Raw genomic sequence first — 18,564 nt, 5'->3', positions numbered from 1 at the left:
TTGTCCATTTTTATACATTTGTCCAAATTGATCTTTTTATTTGAAACGTCTGCATAAGCACATACACATACACATACCTATGCATATATGTTTTTTTCTATATCATTCTATATAGGGAGATTTGTTCTTTTATCACCGATAAGATTGCAAGTATTTTTTTCTTAGTTTGTTGTTTTTTTGATTTGCAATGTTTTTTGCTTTGCAGAATTGATTTTTTTTTGCATTTGAACTTATCAATCTTTTATGGCTTTATTATTATTATTTTTTAGAGACAGGATCTAGCTCTCTTGCACAGACTGGATTGCAGTGGCATGATCATAGCTCACTGTAACCTCAAGCTCTTGACCTCAAGTGGTCCTCCTGCTTTAGTCGCCTGAATAGCTGGGACCACCAGCATGCACCACCACGCCAGTTCCCTGTATATGTTTTATATCTACAGTAAAGAATATTTCAAGACTTAAACTGAAAATTTAATGAAAAATATAATGTATAGATATGATGGATAAAATAGGAAAAAAACTTATACCTAAAACTTTGTGAAGTTTAAAAAGCTAAATTTGAAATCCTATTAGAAAAGCAGGTCTTGGCCGGGCGCGGTGGCTCATGCCTGTAATCCCAGCACTTTGGGAGGCCGAGGCGGGCGGATCACAAGGTCAGGAGATCGAGATCATCCTGGCTAATACGGTGAAACCCTGTCTCTACTAAAAATAGAAAAATTAGCCGGGCGAGGTGGCGGGCACCTGTAGTCCCAGCTACTCGGGAGGCTGAGGTAGGAGAATGGCATGAATCCGGGAGGCGGAGCTTGCAGTGAGCCGAGATCGCACCACTGCACTCCAGTCTGGGTGACAGAGCCAGACTCTGTCTCAAAAAAAAAAAAAAAAAAGAAAAGCAGGTCTTGTATTTCATATATGTACAAAATATTTTGTTTTGGGCTGTAAGCATATGCAAATAGTGTGACATGTTAATTCATCTTAATTTGACAGAATTAGGAATGAAGGTATAGAGAGGGCTCTAAGACTTAAAGTCACAGTTTTGTGATTCCTAAGTGAAACTGGTGTAAGTCTGTGAGTTTTGCTTCTACAGTCTTTGAATGCTTGCTGATGAGTGGCCTAAAATCTCAAAAAAGGCTACAGGCAGTGGCTCTTGCTTGTAATCTCAGCACTTTGGGAGGCTGAGGCAGGTGGATCGCTTGAGCCCAGAAGTTCAAGACCAGCCTGGGCAACACGGTGAAACCCCGTCTCTACCAAAAAAAAAAAAAAATTATCCAGATGTGGTGGCATACGCCTGTGATCCCAGCTACTTGGGAGCCTGAGGTGGGAGGGTTGCTTGAGCCCAGAAGGTTGAGCTGCAGTGAGCTATCATCTGTTACTGCACTCCAGCCTGGGTGACAAAGTGAGACCCTGTCTCAAAAAAAAAAAAAAAAAATCTCCAAAAAGATAATCTTTGTAGACTTAATGAAAACCCTATTTTAACATTCTCTAAAAATGACAATGTTGACTTGATAACTTGTGATATTTATATTGACTTTTGTTGAAAAGATAGGTTATGTCTGTAATTTCTGTATAATACTGTGGCTTTACTTTATTTTATTTTTCTCTCTCTCTCTTTTTTTTTTTTTTTGTTGTTGTTGTTTGTTTTTAGAATTTTGATTTGGCTGCTGGGCTGCTACCTTGAAATCCAAGCCCTAAAAATGCCGGCTTCTTTGGACTTAGAAGATGACCTGGATAAATGATAAAAATTAAGAAAGAGATTTTGGTGAGTGAAACCTTATATGAGAGCCAACTTAGTATATATATTAAGCCAACTTAATGGCTTATATAAAGCCACCTTAATGCTTATTCTTTTGCTTTTTTCTGATACTGTCTTTCTTTTTGGAAAAACTGTCTAGAATGCATTTATTAATCTTGGAGACATTTAATAAAATACAAATGCCATTCTGCCATTCTTCTGTTTTTAAATGGGATTTTTACTACAAACTATGTAGTTTCTCATCTTTTTTATAAATGATAATCTTAGGTTTCACTGTAGAAAACAATGAAAGACCAGTAAACAATACTTATTTTTAGAATTTATGTTGATTAAAACTATAATAGGGGCCGGGCGCGGTGGCTCACGCCTGTAATCCCAGCACCTTGGGAGGCCGAGGCGGGTGGATCACAAGGTCAGGAGATCGAGACCACGGTGAAACCCTGTCTCTACTAAAAATACAAAAAATTAGCCGGGCGCAGTGGCGGGCGCCTGTAGTCCCAGCTACTAGGGAGGCTGAGGCAGGAGAATGGCGTGAACCCAGGAGGCGGAGCTTGCAGTGAGCTGAGATCACGCCACTGCACTCCAGCCTGGTGGACAGAGTGAGACTCCGTCTCAAAAAAAAAAAAAAAAAAAAAAACTATAATAGGATATTGTACTTCAAATAAATACCTTTGATTAAAAATAGAAATAAATATATGTTGAAAGTTGCAAACTCGGCATAACTCATAGTTTGATACTGTATTTAGATCTGAGGTGAGCTAAAGCCCAGCAAAAATTAGATTGTTTTTATCTTGAAATTTCTATTTCCCTCCCTCCTAGCTTTTGTGTAGCACTCCAATAACAGATCCTGGCAGTCCCCTGCTGGGAGATATGTCATAATGGGTTTAAATTGGCACAGGGGACTCTTCAGAAGTGCTTCATAAGCCCACATGAGAAGTTGTTAATACTAAAACACTTTTTGCATCATCTCCCTGCCCTCCTCCTTCTTTTGAGAATTTCCTTCATGTACAGTATTATGACAGGGGCTTGGATATGTGCCTTGGTGCCCTAACATCCTTAGATGTTTATCTCAGTTTGTTGAAGTGGCTACTCTGGCAAGCAGTCGTTGTTTACGTTAAATGTAATTTAAGAGTTTATTGCTGGTTTTCCTTAAAGACACTGGCATTTGCAAGTTGCTGAGAGGTAGTTTTTGTATCTAGAAAGTTTTTTTTTTTTTCTTTCTTTCTTTCTGAGACTTAAGAACTTTGTGCCAGGAGCAGAAGCCCATCATTTCTGCCAGGGTGAGCAGTGCATTGAGGTACAACCAGTCCTTCACTCACAGATCCTAGGAGGAAAGAAGGAGTGCTGTTAGGAGCAAAGAGGGAAGGAAGCAAGCACTGTAGAGCTGTTGCCACAAGCAGCTACTCTTCTGTGTAAATCTTCATCTGACTAACAAAGACTGCCGCTCCCTACTTAGAGAATACTCATGCTGGGTGCACAATTGACGTTTTAAAGCAGTAAAAAGATACAAGAAAAATTACCTAGGGAAAATATTTTTCTAAAAGCATGTTTTGAGAAGAAATTAAATGTGCTACTTTCTCTGTGGAGTGGGCTGAGTTCTGAGTTGTTAAAAATGCATCAGGTTAAAATGCACGTAACATAAATTAGCCATTTTAAAGTGAACAATTCAGTGGCATTTAGTAGATTCACATTGTACAACCACCACTTCTGTCCAGTTCCAAAACATGTCCGTCACTCCAAAATGAAACTTCATAACCATTAAGATGTCCCATTCCCCATCCCGCTCCCACTCACAACTACTAATCCTTCTGTCTGTCTCTATGAATTTACCTATTCTAGATATTTCATACAAATTAGGCCGGGTGCAGTGGCTCACGCCTGATATCCCAACACTCTGGGAGGCCAAGGCAGGTGGATCACTTGAGTCAGGAGTTTGAGACTAGCCTGGCCAATATGGTGAACCTCATCTCTCCTAAAAATAAACAAAATTAGCCAGGCATGGTGGTGTGTGCTTGTAATCCCAGCTACTTGGGAGGCTGAGGCAGGAGAATCACTTGAACCTGGGAGGCAGAGGTTGCAGTGAGCCAAGATCACGCCACTGCACTCCTGCCTGGGTGACAGAGTCGGACTCCATCTCAAAAATAATAATAATTGGCCGGCTGCCGTGGCTTACGCCTGTGGTTCCAGCACTTTGGGAGGCCGAGGCGGGCAGATCACAAGGTCAGGAGATCGAGACCATCCTGGCTAACACGGTGAAACCCCGTCTTTACTAAAAATGCAAAAAATTAGCCGGGTGTGGTGGTGGGCACCTGTGGTCCCAGCTACTTGGGAGGTTGAGGCAGGAGAATGGCGTGAACCTGGGAGGTGGAGCTTGCAGTGAGCCAAGGTCATGCCACTGCACTCCAGCCTGGGCGACAAAGCGAGACTCCCTCTCAAATAAATAAATAAATAGTAATGATAAAATAAATAAATGGAATTGTGCAATATATGACCTTTTATGTCTGACTGCTGTTACTTAGCATATGGTTTTTGAGGTTTATCTACATTGTAGCATGTATCAGCACTTCATTCCTTATTATATCTAAATAATATTCTGTCTATATGTATCTACCACACTTTGTTTATCCATTCACCTGTTTTTTTTTTGAGATGGAGTCTTGCTCTGTCACCCAGGCTGGAGTGCAGTGGCCGGATCTCAGCTCACTACAAGCTCCGCCTCCCGGGTTCATGCCATTCTCGTGCCTCAGCCTCCCGAGTTAGCTGGGACTACAGGCGCCTGCCACCTCGCCCGGCTAGTTTTTTGTATTTTTTAGTAGAGACGGGGTTTCACCGTGTTAGCCAGGATGGTCTTGATCTCCTGACCTCGTGATCCGCCCGTCTCGGCCTCCCAAAGTGCTGGGATTATAGGCTTGAGCCACCGCGCCTGGCCTCCATTCACCTGTTGATGGACATTTGAGTTTTTGGCTATTGTGAATAATGTTGCTGTGAACATATGTGTAATTTAGAGTTATTCTTTTTTTTTTTTTTTTTGGTAGAAACGGGGTTTGCCACGTTGGCCAGGCTGGTCTCGAACTCCTGACCTCAAGTGATCCACCTGCCTTGGCCTCCCAAAGTACTGGGATGACAGGTGTGAGCCACCATGCCCGGCCTTTCTTAAATTTTGTTTTTACATTTTTTTCTTTCAGTGAATATTCTTCCATTTAAGGCAGGAATAATTGCCATAAAGAATATTATTTTATTGTTATGCTGTGTGTGACTGTAACACTTTGACATTTACTGAGTGTTTATAATCATTTTTAATTTTTTTGAGACAGAGTCTCACTCTGTTGCTCAGAGCAACAGTAGTGCAGTAGCACAATTTCAGCTCACCACAACCTCAGCTTCATGAGTTGCTGGGACTATAGGCACACACTACCAGGCCCAGCTAATATTTGTACTTTCTGTAAAGATGGGGTTTCACCATGTTCCCCAGGCTGGTCTCAAAAGCCTGAGCTTGAGCTGTCTGCCCACCTTGGCTTCCCAAAGTGCTGGGATTACAGATGTGAGCCACCACACCTAGCCATAGTAAGCCTTTATGCAAAGTTGGAGTAGGAATTTGCGGAACTGCTGATAAACCTGTGACACAGTATCAACATACCTACTTGTAAATACAATGTCAGGTATTTGATGCCTCAATAGTCAGAAAAACTGTTGGATTTCCTCCCTGTAGGGCTTTACAATAACTTTTTATCCTTACATTTTTCTAAAGATAAATTATTTGTTAGATGAGTAAGAAAGATACCATTGTTGTCATTGGTTGACTTCAATAGATTGAAACTTGAAGAAATTGCATTTGATCACTACTATTCACTTAACTTTTCTCATTAGTACTACCATAGTTCCCTCAAAGTTTGTTGAATAAAGCTTTCTAGATGCTGCTTCATATAGCACTTAGATGAATTGTTGATTTCCTAATATCAGGCCCCCACGTAACCTATGGTGTATACTTTTTTGTAAGTTGTAACTTGAAATTTTGAGATGCTTTGAACTTAAAACATAATCTAGCAATTCATTGGCACACCAAGGCAAAATATCAACCTGCTAAAGAGATTTATTTATTTATTTTTGAGACAGAGGTTCACTCTTGTTGCCCAGGCTGAAGTGCAATGGCGCTATCTCGGTTCACCGCAACATCCGCCTCCCAGGTTCAAGTGATTCTCCTGCCTCAGCCTCCCAGTAGCTGGGATTACAGGCATGCACCACCACACCCAGCTAATTTTGTATTTTTAGTAGAGACGGGGTTTCTCCCTGTTGGTCAGGCTGTTCTCAAACTCCCGACTTCAGGTGATACACCTGCCTCGGCCTCCCAAAGTGCTGGGATTACAGGCTGTTTATTTAATCTTCAACTTTAAAAACTAGCTGTCATTCAGTTAAGCCTATGAGGTAGGAGGTGGGAATCGACTCCAGAGGCAGGGCTTGAACACCAGACCAAATTGAGGACTAGCTAAAACAGGGGTGGGGCAGGAGCAACTTTTCATAAGACATGTCCACCGGTGTGCCATTTCAGTTTATCATTGCCATGACAACACCCAGGACTTACCAACCCTCTCCATGGCAATGACCCAAGTTACCATACTTTTGCTAGCAATTTCTGCATAAACCACCTGTTAATCTACACGCTTAAAAGTAGGTATAGGCCAGGTGCTCACGCCTGTAATCCCAACACTTTGGGAGGCTGAGGCGGGTGGATCACCTGAGGTCAGGAGTTTGAGACCAGCCTGGGCAACACTGTGAAACCCATCTCCACTAAAATGTGTCACTGCACTCCAACCTGGGCGAGACAGAGCCTGACTCCATCTCAAAAAAATTAAAATAAATAAATACATGAAAGTAGATATAAATATAACTCCTGGCCGGGTACAGTAGGAGGCCGAGGTGGGCGGATTGCTTAAGCTCAGGAGTTTGAGACCAGCTTGAGCAACACGGTGAAACTCCGTCTCTACCAAAATACAAAAAATTAGTCAAACGTGGTGGCGTCCGCCTGTAGTCTCAGCTAATTGGGAAGCTGAGGCAGGAAAATTGCTTGAACCTGGAAGGCGGAGGTTGCAGTGACCTGAGATCACACCACTGCACTTCAGCCTAGGAGCTGATTCCATTTAATGGAGCAAGATTCCATTAAAAAAAAAAAAAAAATTTGGTGTAAATATAACTGCAAAACTGCCCTGAGCTGCTAGTCTCAGCACACTGCCTGTGGGGTAGTCCTGCTCTGCAGGAGCAGTCACAGAGTTGTAACACTGCAGCTTCAATAGAGCTGTTTTCTTCTACCCTACCCTGGCTCACCCTTAAGTTCTTTCCTGAGTGAAGCCAAGAACGCTTGAAGGCTAAACCCCACTTTGGGGGCTTGCCTATCCTGCATCAAATACAGGTTAATTTGTAAGTGGCAAAGTTTGTTTTGAGGTTTTTCCTCAATAACTTGTTTCCTAGGCCTGTTAGGCTATCTCTAAAATAGATCTTGCTCTTTTAATTTTTTTTTTTAAGAGCGGGATCTTGCTCTCTTACCCAGGCTGGAGTGTAGTGGCACAATCACAGCTCACTGTAGCCTTGACCTCCCAGGCTCAAACAGTTCTGCCACCCTAGCCTCCCGAGTAGCCGGGACTACAGGTGTGCATCACCACACCTGATTAATTAATTTTTTTTTTTTTTTTTTGTAGAGACGGGCTCTTACTGTGTTGGCAGGAGTGGTCTCAAAATATCCTCCAACTTCAGCCTCCCAAAGTGCTGGAATTACAGGCCCGAACCACCACACCTGGCCTATTTTGTGTTTTAAAAAGATCCCTCTGGCTGCTGCCTGGAGACAGATTGGAGGACGATAAGAGTGGAGGCAGGAGAGACCTGAAAGCACACTTTTTAATGGGGTTTTTTTTTGATAAATTTGTTTAAGTTTCTTGTGGACTCTGGATATTAGACCTTTGTTAGATGGGTAGATTGCAAACATTTTGTCCCATTCTGTAGGTTTGTCTGTTCATTCTGATGATAGTTTCTTTTGCTGTGCAGAAGCTCTTTATTTTAATTAGATCCCATTTGTCAATTTTTTTGTTGCAATTGCTTTTGGCATTTTTGTCATGAAATCTTTGCCCATGCTCATGTCCTGAATGCTATTGCCTAGATTTTCTTTTATTTTTTTTTGAGACGGAGTCTCGCTCTGTTGCCCAGGCTGGAGTGCAGTGGCCGGATCTCAGCTCACTGCAAGCTCTGCCTCCCGGGTTTACGCCATTCTCCTGCCTCAGCCTCCCGAGTAGCTGGGACTACAGGCACCCGCCACCTCGCCTGGCTAGTTTTTTGTATTTTTTAGTAGAGATGGGGTTTCACCGTGTTAGCCAGGATGGTCTTGATCTCCTGACCTCGTGATCCGCCTGTCTCGGTCTCCCAAAGTGCTGGGATTACAGGCTTGAGCCACCGCGCCCAGCCTGCCTAGATTTTCTTCTGAGATTTTTTAGTTTTGGGTTTTACAGTTTAGTCTTTAATCCATTTTGAGTTAATTTTTGTAAGGATGGTGTAAGGAAGGGGTCCAGTTTCAATTTTCTGCATATGGCTAGCCAGTTCTCCCAGCACCATTTATTAAATAGGGAATCCTATTTAGTCATAACAGTCTCTCAGATCACAGCACAAACAAATTAGAACTCAAGATTAAGAAGTTCACTCATAACCACACAACTAAATGGAAATTGAACAACCTGCTCCTGAATGACTTTTGGGTAAATAATGAAATTAAGACAGAAATCAAGAAGTTTTTTGAAACTAATGAGAACAAAGAGACAACATACCAGAATCTCTGGGACAGTGTTAAACAGTGTTAAGTGGGAAATTTATAGCACTAAATGCCCACATCAAAAAGCTAGAGAGATCTCAAGTTAACAATCTAACATCTCAACTAAAAGAACTGGAAAATGAACAGCAAATAAACCCCAAAGCTAGCAAAAGATCAAGAAATAACCAAGATTAGAGCTGAACTGAAGGAGATAGAGACACGAAAAACCCTTCAAAAAATCAGTGAATCCAGAAGCTGGTTTTTTGAAAAATAAAAAAAAAAATTAAAAAAAATTGATGGATCACTAGCTATAATAGACCACTAGCAAGACTAATAAAGAAGAAAGAAGAATTAAATAAACAATCAGAAGCGATAAGGGGGCTATCACCACTGATACCACAGAAATACTATAAACACCTCTATGTACATAAACTAGAAAATCTAGAAGAAATGGATAAATTCCTAGACACATACACTCTGAACTGAACCAGGAAGACTGAACCAGGGAGAAACAATCTCTGAATATATCAATTAACAAGTTCTGAAATTGAGGCAATAATAAATAGCCCACCAACCAAAGAAGTTTCTTTAAAAATTATTTTTTTGGAGGGAAGGCCAGCAATATTTCATAGACTTTCAATTTCTCTCTCTTTTTTTTTTTTTAAAGTACTGTTGGCCGGGTATGGTGGCTCACGCCTGTAATCCCAGCACTTTGGGAGGCTGAGAGGGTGGATCACGAGGTCAGGAGATTGAGACCATCCTGGCTAACACGGTGAAACCCCATCTCTACTAAAAAATACAAAAAACTAGCCGGGCGAGGTGGCGGGCGCCTGTAGTCCCAGCTACTCGGGAGGCTGAGGCAGGAGAATGGCGTAAACCCGGGAGGCGGAGCTTGCAGTGAGCTGATACCAGCCACTGCACTCCAGCCTGAGCCACAGAGCGAGACTCCGTCTCAAAAAAAAAATAAAATAAATAAATAAAGTACTGTGTAGTGCCCATAGTATTGTTAAACTGACAGTTCCTGTATCTGCCAGCATAAAGTTTTCCAGATCTAGATACACAGTCCTCATGTCATGACCAACGGCCTATTTAGGGAGACTATCAAAGTCCAGGCTTTTTAGTTAGTCTCCTTTCTGGTTAAAGATTCTTTTGGAAAATGTTTCTTAGATTTTAAATTGTTTTCTTGCAGTTGTTCCAACTTTGGAATAGTTGCTAAATAGCTATAGCTTTGTAGGCAGTCATCATTTTTCCTGTTAAGCAGCAACTTTTAAGCCCTAAAAATCTTTATTAGTTGTGTTTAATTACCTCTAAAGTTTATTAAAAATCTGTAAAATGGGCCGGGCGCAGTGGCTCACGCCTGTAATCCCAGCACTTTGGGAGCCGAGGCAGGTGGATCACCTGAGGTCGGGAGTTCGAGACCAGCCTGACCAACATGGAGAAACCCCTCCTCTACTAAAAATACAAAATTAGCTGGGCATGGTGGCACATGCCTATAATCCCAGCTACTAGGGAAGCTGAGGCAGGAGAATTGCTTGAACCTGGGAGGCAGAGGTTGCGGTGAGCCAAGATTGTGCCATTGTACTCCAGCCTGGGCAACAAGAGTAAAACTCTGCCTCCAAAAAAAAAAAAAAAAAATCTGTAAAATGCAGATGGCAGTTAAATAAGGGCAGTGGTATTAATTTGAGATTTTCTGACTGCTGTTGTTTCTTTTGTTTTTTTTAATTTTTAAAAAAATTGAGACATGGTCTCGCTGTTACCTAGCTTGATCTGGAACTCCTAGGCTCAAGCAGGCCTCATGCCTCTGCCTCCCAAGCTAGGAATACAGGTATGAGCCACTGACCCTGCTGTTGTTTCTTAACCACCCAAATCAGTTTCATTGTAACAGTCATAGTACGGGAAAAGGATATAATTGCCAGAACACAAGGTGCTCTGCTCAAATTTGGAAGTATTTTTTCTATATTTACTTATAACAGAGGAGTTTTTTCCCCAAAGGTTGCTTAGGTTGGTTTTTGCAAAGCCTTTGCTGTTGAAGTTTAGTCACTAGCAATTATTTTATTTTATTTTTTTATTTATTTTTAAGACGAAGTCTTGCTCTTGTCCTCCAGGCTGGAGTGCAGTGGTGCGATCTCGGCTCACTGCAACCTCCACCTCCCGGGTTCAAGTGATTCTCCTGCCTCAGCCTCCCAAGTAGCTGGGATTATAGGTGCCTGCTACCACACCCAGCTGATTTTTGTATTTTCAGTAAGGACAGGGTTTCACCATGTTAGCCAGGCTGGTCTCGAACTCCTGACCTCAGGTGATCCACCCACCTCAGCCTCCCAAAGTGCTGGGATTACAGGCATAAGCCACCGCGCCCGGCCTATTTTATTTTTATTTTTAGAGTCAAAAATCTTGCTATCACCCTTACTGGAATGCAGTGGCACTATTGTAGCTCACTGCTGCCTCAAACTCCTGGGTTTTAGGGATCCTCCCACCTCAGCCTCCTGAGTAGCTGGAGCTATAGGCATGCACTACCACACCCAGTTAATTTTTTTATTTTTTGTAGAGACAGGGTCTCACTGTGTTGCCCTGGTTAGTCTTAAATTGCTGCCCTCAAGCCATCCACCAGCCTCACTATTTAAAAAAGAAAAATTGGCTGGACATGGTAGCTCACGCCTATAATCCCAGCACTTTGGGAGGCTAAGGTGGGAGAATCACCTGAACCTAAGAGTTTGAGACCAGCCTGGGCAATATGGCAAGATGCAATCTCTATAAAAAATTTTAAAAATTAGCTGGGCATGGTGGTACATGCCTGTAATCCAGCTGCTTGGGAAGCTGAGGTGAGAGGATCACTTGAGCCCAGGAGGTTGAGGCTGCAGTGAGCCATGTTTGTGCCACTGCATTCCAGCAACAGAGTAAGACCCTGTCTCAAAAAAATAAATTTCAAAAAAAAGTTAAACAGTTTTTCAGTTACTTTTTTTCATTTATGCAAGGAATATAACCATATTACAGCAGTTTTGTATTTCCTAATGATTTGCAGCATATTTGGAAAATAGGAAAATAAAATTTATCAATGATCCTACCAACCTAATATAGTTGCTTTTTAGGGGATTAATTTTCTTATCCTTTTTTTTAAAAGAAACTTGTAATTATAGTTACAAGTATAAAGTAATAATTTATAATATTTTAATAATATAAATAAGTGCCGTAAATAAATAAAAGGCTGGACACGGTGTCTTACGTCTGTAATTCTAGCACTTGGGGAGGCCAAGGTGAGTGGCTTGCCTGAGCTCAGAAGTTCGAAACCAGCCTGGGCAAAGTGGCAAAACCCCATCTCTACTAAAACTACAAAAGATTAGCCGGGCGTGATGGTGCTTGCCTGTAGTCCCAGCTACTCAGGAGGCTGAGGCAGGAGAATCACTTGAACCTGGGAGATGGAGGTTGCAGTGAGCCGAGATTGTGCCACCGCACTGCAGCCTGGGCACCAAAATGAGACTCTGTCTCAGTCAGTCAATCAATCAATGTTGTATTATAGTTAAAATTATAAGGGATTATTTTATTAGAACATTTGTGGGAGGTTCTTAGGTTTCCATGCCATTTTTGCTTACCACAAATGCTGGAAATTAATGTTCATTCATTTACTTTTGGGTTAAGTATGTGATCTTCAGTCCCAAAGCTAACAGAGGAAATGGCCACACTGTGTGATCTACATGTACTTTTTGGTAAGCAGTATACCTGAAAATAGCAGGAAATGTAACTTCTTTATACCTAAAAGTTAGGAAGCAATTTAATTCTGTCCAGAACACGGTTCTTTATCTTCATAAACGTCTATCAACCCCTTTTTTGGTTTGTTTTGTGTGTGTGGGTGTGTGTGTATGTGTGTGTTTTGAGACGGAGTCTCACTCTGTTGCCCAGGCTGGAGTGCAGTGACACGACCTCGGCTCCTTCAACCTCTGCCCTTCCGGATTCAAGCAATTCTGCCTTAGCCTCCCGAGTAGCTGGGAATACAGGCACACACCACCACGCCCAGCTAATTTTTGTATTTTAGTAGAGACAGGGTTTCATTATGTTGGCCAGGCTGGTCTCAAACTCCTGATTTCAAGTGATCTGCCCACCTTGGCCTCCCGGAGTGCTGGGATTACCAGTGTGAGCCACTGCACCCAGCCCTTTCATATAAGAATTTTTAAGTGTTTATTTCTGAATCATTATTTTCAGCCATTCCACTGTTAATAACCCTTTAAACGTTGTTTAAATTGGCTCATGAAAGACTTCAGAATTTTAAGTAATCATGCAGTTGCTATTAGTCAGGTCTGGTTGTGCTTTGTAGTTTGGAGAAAGAAGAGGGCTTTAGAAACCTTGGCTCCTTTTAAACTTTTGTCAGGACAGAAGTAGGGGGAGTCTTGGGGAGCCCCTTGCTCTGTGGGGTCAACCAAAGGCCTATAATTCCCAAAAAGTATGTGCTTGTTTTGTTTTCTTGTGATCCTTTGTTCCCTTCTCCTGACATTCTAGGCTTATAAAAAAGTAGCATATAACATAATAAAAAGAATGTTAAATTTAAGACTGGTATATTTTTATTTTTGGTAATAACTGTAAGAACTAATTGTTTTAGAATATCATAATTAAAATAGCTTTTCTTTTTTGTAATTTCTTACAGTATTTCCTTATTGTCAAATAAATTATAATTTTCATAGAACTATGAATTATACACTGTTGAATGCATAACTATGCATTGTAATGCTCTTTTGTATCTTCTCTTTTCAGAAGTTTTCTTATTGTCCACTTGGCACATGCTTCTGGAATAATATTCACCATGGTTTTGGATGACCTTCCAAACTTAGAAGACATCTATACTTCCTTGTGTTCATCAACAATGGAAGACTCAGAGATGGATTTTGACTCTGGACTAGAAGATGATGACACAAAAAGTGATAGTATTTTGGAGGATTCCACAATTTTTGTGGCCTTCAAAGGAAATATAGATGATAAAGACTTCAAATGGAAATTAGATGCAATATTGAAAAATGTGCCCAATTTGCTACACATGGGTAATTTGCTTTAATTATTTTTTGTTCCTGTTACTGTTTTTGAAATGTTTGCCCTTCCATGGCTGTCTTGAGTTTTACAAAGCAAGTTTGCTAAATTGTGTCAAAAGGCTGAATTTAAGTGCAAAGGTAGATTTTAGGATTTTAAAAATATACATGTTTTCTTTCTTTTAAATAACATCGAAGAGCTGAACATAAAGTATTTCTTATCGTGGAAATTGTTGGATAATCTGCTATAGTGGATAAAAGTAATTCTCAATATCCAAATTTATTTATTTTTAACTCTCTGGACTTCATTTTCCTTATCTGTAAATTGAAATCTTTAAGGACCCTTAAAGCTTAGAAAACTTACTATTGCATGAGTCTGCTTATGATATACTTTAAATTTATTCCCTTAACATTTATATCAGAAGTCACTAGCTGACAGCTTGCTGGATCCAGTCTGCAGCCATATGTTATTTGGCCCACATTAGTGTTTGAGATTTAGTTTGTTTTTAATGTTTGAGTTTCATTGCCAGTGCTTTAAAAATTGAGATATATTGCATGAAAATCCAGATTTTTACATTTATCTTTAAAAATAGGAAGATCTGATAACATTGGGTTCTCCCTCTTTCCCAGATGGTACTAAGTAGCAGCTGCTACTGAGAGCAACCCCACTTCACCACAGTTCCCATCTGGCTTCTTCACACATTTAGATTACCTGTCCAGATCTTACAGGCATTTGTGGTTTTGAACCTTGATTTAGATGTTCTCTATTCTAGTTAGCACAATTATCTAGTCTGTTCAGACACAGTGAAAAGCCTAGATTTATTCCTTTAATCACAAATCCTAAATTGATCAAGAGTTAATTAGCTTTCTTTAGGCTTGGAGGTTTTATCTTTGAGATTGTTATCTGGAGGGAAGCTGTTTTTTCAACTGCTTTTTGCTGTGTTGTATAAGATTCTTCATAGTTATGTGTTATTTTTAGCATACAATTAAGAATTTTTCATGTAGTTATCAACATTATTGTAACCATAATCATAGTTATATTTTATAAAGGTCTAACTGGGCCTGAAATTGTTCATTGCTCTTTATTAATTACTATATTTTTCTGTTGTTTATATATTGCTGAATCAATTTATTTATGGCTTTTAAATAAATTACCAAACCTAGGCCAGGCATAGTAGTTCTTGCCTGTAATCCCAGCACTTTGGAAGGTTGAGTTGGGTGGATCACTTGAACCCAGGAGTTCAAGACCAGCCTGGACAATATAGAGAGACCTCATGTCTACAGAAAGTACAAAAATTAGCTGGGCATGTTGGTGTGCGCCTGTAGTCCCAGCTCCTCAAGAGGCTGGGGTGGGAGGATCACTTGAGTCCAGGGAGGTCAAGGCTGCAGTGAGCTCTAATAGTGCCCCTGCACTCCAGCCTGGGCAACAGAGTGAGACCCTGTCTAAAAAAATAAATAATAAATAAAGGTGGGCGCAGTGGCTCGCGCCTGTAATCCCAGCACTTTGGGAGGTCAAGGTGGGCAGATCGGTTGAGGCCAGAAGTTCGAGACATGCCCAGCCAACGTGGTGAAACCTTGTCTACTAAAAATACAAAAATTAGCCAGATGTGCTGGCAGGTGCCTGTAATCCCAGCTACTCAGGAGGCTGAGGCACGAGAATTACTTGAACCAAGAAGGTAGAGGTTGCAGTGAGCTGAGATCACACCACTGCACTCCAGCCTGGGTGACAGAGTGAGTCTCAAAAAAATAAAAATAAATAAATAACCAACTCTAGATTTATGGTGCTATCAGATTATATTCTTGGTCCAAAAAAATTTTAAGTCAAATCTCTCAAATATGAAAGTTCAAAAAGATTTTGATAAGATATAACTATTAGGAATATGGATTTTTCTGCAAGCATATTACAAGTGTTAATACCATAAGCAAATTTGATGTTTGTGTAGAATATGTACAAGATTCCAGTACACTTCAGAGTGGGAAGAAGTCCTGCAGTGTCTATGATTGGTGGCCAGGATTCCCAAACTTCCTACCTTTTGCTGTTTGGAGGCCTACGTGTAATGGAAAGGAAATTGCCCTGAGAATCAGAGCTGGGTTTTAATGTCATCTCTGATGCTACTAGCTAGCCACAGGATTCTGAGCAGATCACTTTCTGGGCCTTGGTTTCCTCACCTGTAAAATAGTCTTGGACTAAATATTGTCTAATCTTTTCTAAATTCCTGTGATTGTGTTATCTCATTCCTTTTAGCAAGTTTTCCCTTTTTTTTTCCACATTAGAGCAAGTGAACTCCATGTCTGGAAAAGTTAACATTCAATATACAGTGGTTTCAGAGCTGGAAGGGGCTGTAGGCAACATGTAGGCACTTTCCTCTATCCATAGATATTTCTCATTTTGAGAAAAGATATTCCTCTATGACCATTATCTCTTTTTTCCCTTCTTTTCACAGGTGTTGAATGACCATTATCTTAATATTAGAATGTATAACTGAATGAAGGATACAGAAGATTCAGTTTAGCTGAGTTAATAACAAAAGAGAAAATTGTTTTGCCTGAGGTTGTTGAATAACTTTTTTTGTTTTTTGTTTCTTTTTTGAGGCAGTGTCTCACCCCATCACCCAGGCTGGAATGCAGTGGCATGATCTCAGCTCTCTGTAGCCTTGACCTCCCAGGCTCAAGCAATTCTCCCACCTCAGCTTCACAAGTAGCTGGGACTACAGGCGCACGCCACTGCACCTGGCTAATTTTCTGTTTATTTTTTATAGAGATGAGTTCTCACTATGTTGCCCAGGGTGGTCTCAAACTCCTGAGCTCAAGTGATCTGCCCGCCTTGGCCTCCCAAAGTGCTGAGATTACGGGCATGCGCCACTGCACCCAGCCAAATAACTTTTTTATCAGCTAACTGTGCCTGGGATTTGCTTTCCAACCTATAAAATGTAACTACACTTAATAGTACCTCCTCAATTACTTAACTTTTTTAAAAAGTATTTTTTATTGTATAATACACATAAAATTTACCATGTTAACCATTATTAAGCATACAGTTTAGTGGAAATTAAATATACTCATAATGTTGTGCAACCATCAGCACCATGTGTCGCCCTAACTCTTTTCATCCTGTAAAATTAAACATCTCTGGCCAGACGCGGTGGCTCACGCCTGTAATTCCAGCACTTTGGGAGGCTGAGGCAGGTGGATCACGAGGCCAAGAGATTGAGACCATCCTGACCAACATGATGAAATCCCGTCTCTACTAAAAATACAAAAATTAGCTGGGCATGGTGGCTCGCCTATAGTCCCAGCTACTCGGGAGGCTGAGGCAGGAGAATTACTTGAACGCGGGAGGTGGAGGTTGCAGTGAGCCGATATCGCGTTACTGCGCTCCAGCCTGGTGACAGAGTGAGACTCTGTCTCAAAAAATATATATATTGAACATCTCTAACCATTAAATAACAACCCCCCATTTCCTCCTTGCTCCTAGCCCCTGGAAACCACCATTCTACTATCTGTTTCTATGATTTTTGACTACTTCCTTCATATGAGTGGAATTTTGCCTTTTTGTGACTGGCTTATTTTACTTAGCATAAGATGCTCAAAGTCCATTGATGTTTTACCATGTGACAGGATTTCCTTCCTTTTTAAGGCTTAATAATAATCCATTGTGGCCGGGTGCAGTGGTTCACACCTGTAATCCCAGCACTTCAGGAGGCCGAGGCAGGCAATCATGAGGTCAGGAGATCAAGACCATCCTGGCCAACATGGTGAAACCCTGTCTCTACTAAAAATACAAAAATTAGCTGGACGTGGTGGTGTACACCTGTTGTCCCAGCTCAGGATGGTGAGGCAGAAGAATCGCTCGAACCCAGGAGGCAGAGGTTGCAGTGAGCCAAGATCAAGCCACTGCACTCCAGCCTGGTGACAGAACAAGATTCCGTCTCAATAATAATATTCCATTGTGTATATATACCATATTTTACTGATTCATTCATCTGTCAGTAGACATTGGGTTACTTCTACATCTTAGCTATTGTGAGTAATGCTGCTATGAATATGGTGTACAAATATCTCTCTGGGACTCTTTCAGTTCATTTGAGTGTGTACTCTGAAGTAGAATTGCTACATCTTGTGGTGCTTTTTTAAAAATTTTTTTTGAGAAACTGTCGTTTTCCACAGCAGCTTGTATCCTTTTACATTCCCACTGACAGTGCACAAGGGTTCCAGTTTCTTTTTTTTTTTTTTTGAGATGGAGTCTTGTTCTGTTGCCCAGGCTGGAATGCAGTAGCGCAATCTTGGTTCATAGCAACCTCTGCTTCCTGCGTTCAAGTGATTCTCCTGCCTCAGCCTCCTGAGTAGCTGGGACCTCAGGTGTGCACCACCATGCCTGGCTAATTTTTGTATTTTTAGTAGAGACGGGGTTTTGCCATGTTGGCCAGGCTGATCTCAAACTCCTGACTGATCGAACTCAAGTGATTCACCAGCCTCAGCCTCCCAAAATGCTGGGATCATAGGTGTGAGCCACCATGCCCCACGGATTCTGTTTCTCCATATCTTCACCAACGTTTGTTTTCTGTGGTTTTGATAGTATCATGGTAATGGTTGTGAGGTGGTATCTTATTTTGATTTGCATTTCTCTAATGATTCGTTATGTCAAGCATCTTTTCGTGTGCTTATTGGCCATTTGTGTATCTTTTCTGGAGAACTGTCCTTTGCCCTTTTTTTTTTTTTTTTTTTTTGAGACAGAGTCTCACTTTGTTGCCCAGGCTGGAGTGCAGTGGCAAAATCTAGGCTCACCACAACCTCCACCTCCCGGGTTCAAGCAATTCTCCTGTCTCTGCTTCCCGAGTAGCTGGGACTACAGGTGCATGCCACCATGCCCAGCAAATTTTTATATTTTTAGTAGAGACGGGGTTTCGTTATGTTGGCCAGGCTAGTCGTGAACTCCTGACCTTGTGATCCACCCACCTCAGCCTCCCAAAGTGCTGGGATTATAGTCATGAGCCTGTTCTATTAATTTAAACTTAACCT

At 41.1% G+C, this 18,564-nt stretch overlaps 1 protein-coding gene across 8 annotated transcripts in view; it reads left to right on the top strand.

The window, feature by feature from the left end:
* Positions 1-18,564, top strand: part of NCOA6 (nuclear receptor coactivator 6) — a 119,208-nt gene that overhangs the window by 36,238 nt on the left and 64,406 nt on the right. For all 8 annotated transcript variants that reach the window (XM_023220486.2, XM_023220485.2, XM_023220491.2 and 5 more), the window contains 2 exons: positions 1,642-1,755; positions 13,277-13,560. In XM_023220486.2, coding sequence (XP_023076254.1) covers positions 13,326-13,560 — 235 coding nt within the window. In that variant the 5' untranslated portion in view covers positions 1,642-1,755; positions 13,277-13,325. The remainder of the gene's footprint in view (positions 1-1,641; positions 1,756-13,276; positions 13,561-18,564) is intronic.

Source organism: Piliocolobus tephrosceles, chromosome 20 (assembly GCF_002776525.5).
Source record: "Piliocolobus tephrosceles isolate RC106 chromosome 20, ASM277652v3, whole genome shotgun sequence".
Lineage (NCBI taxonomy): Eukaryota > Metazoa > Chordata > Mammalia > Primates > Cercopithecidae > Piliocolobus > Piliocolobus tephrosceles.
This window is presented reverse-complemented; position numbering and strand designations above follow the sequence as displayed.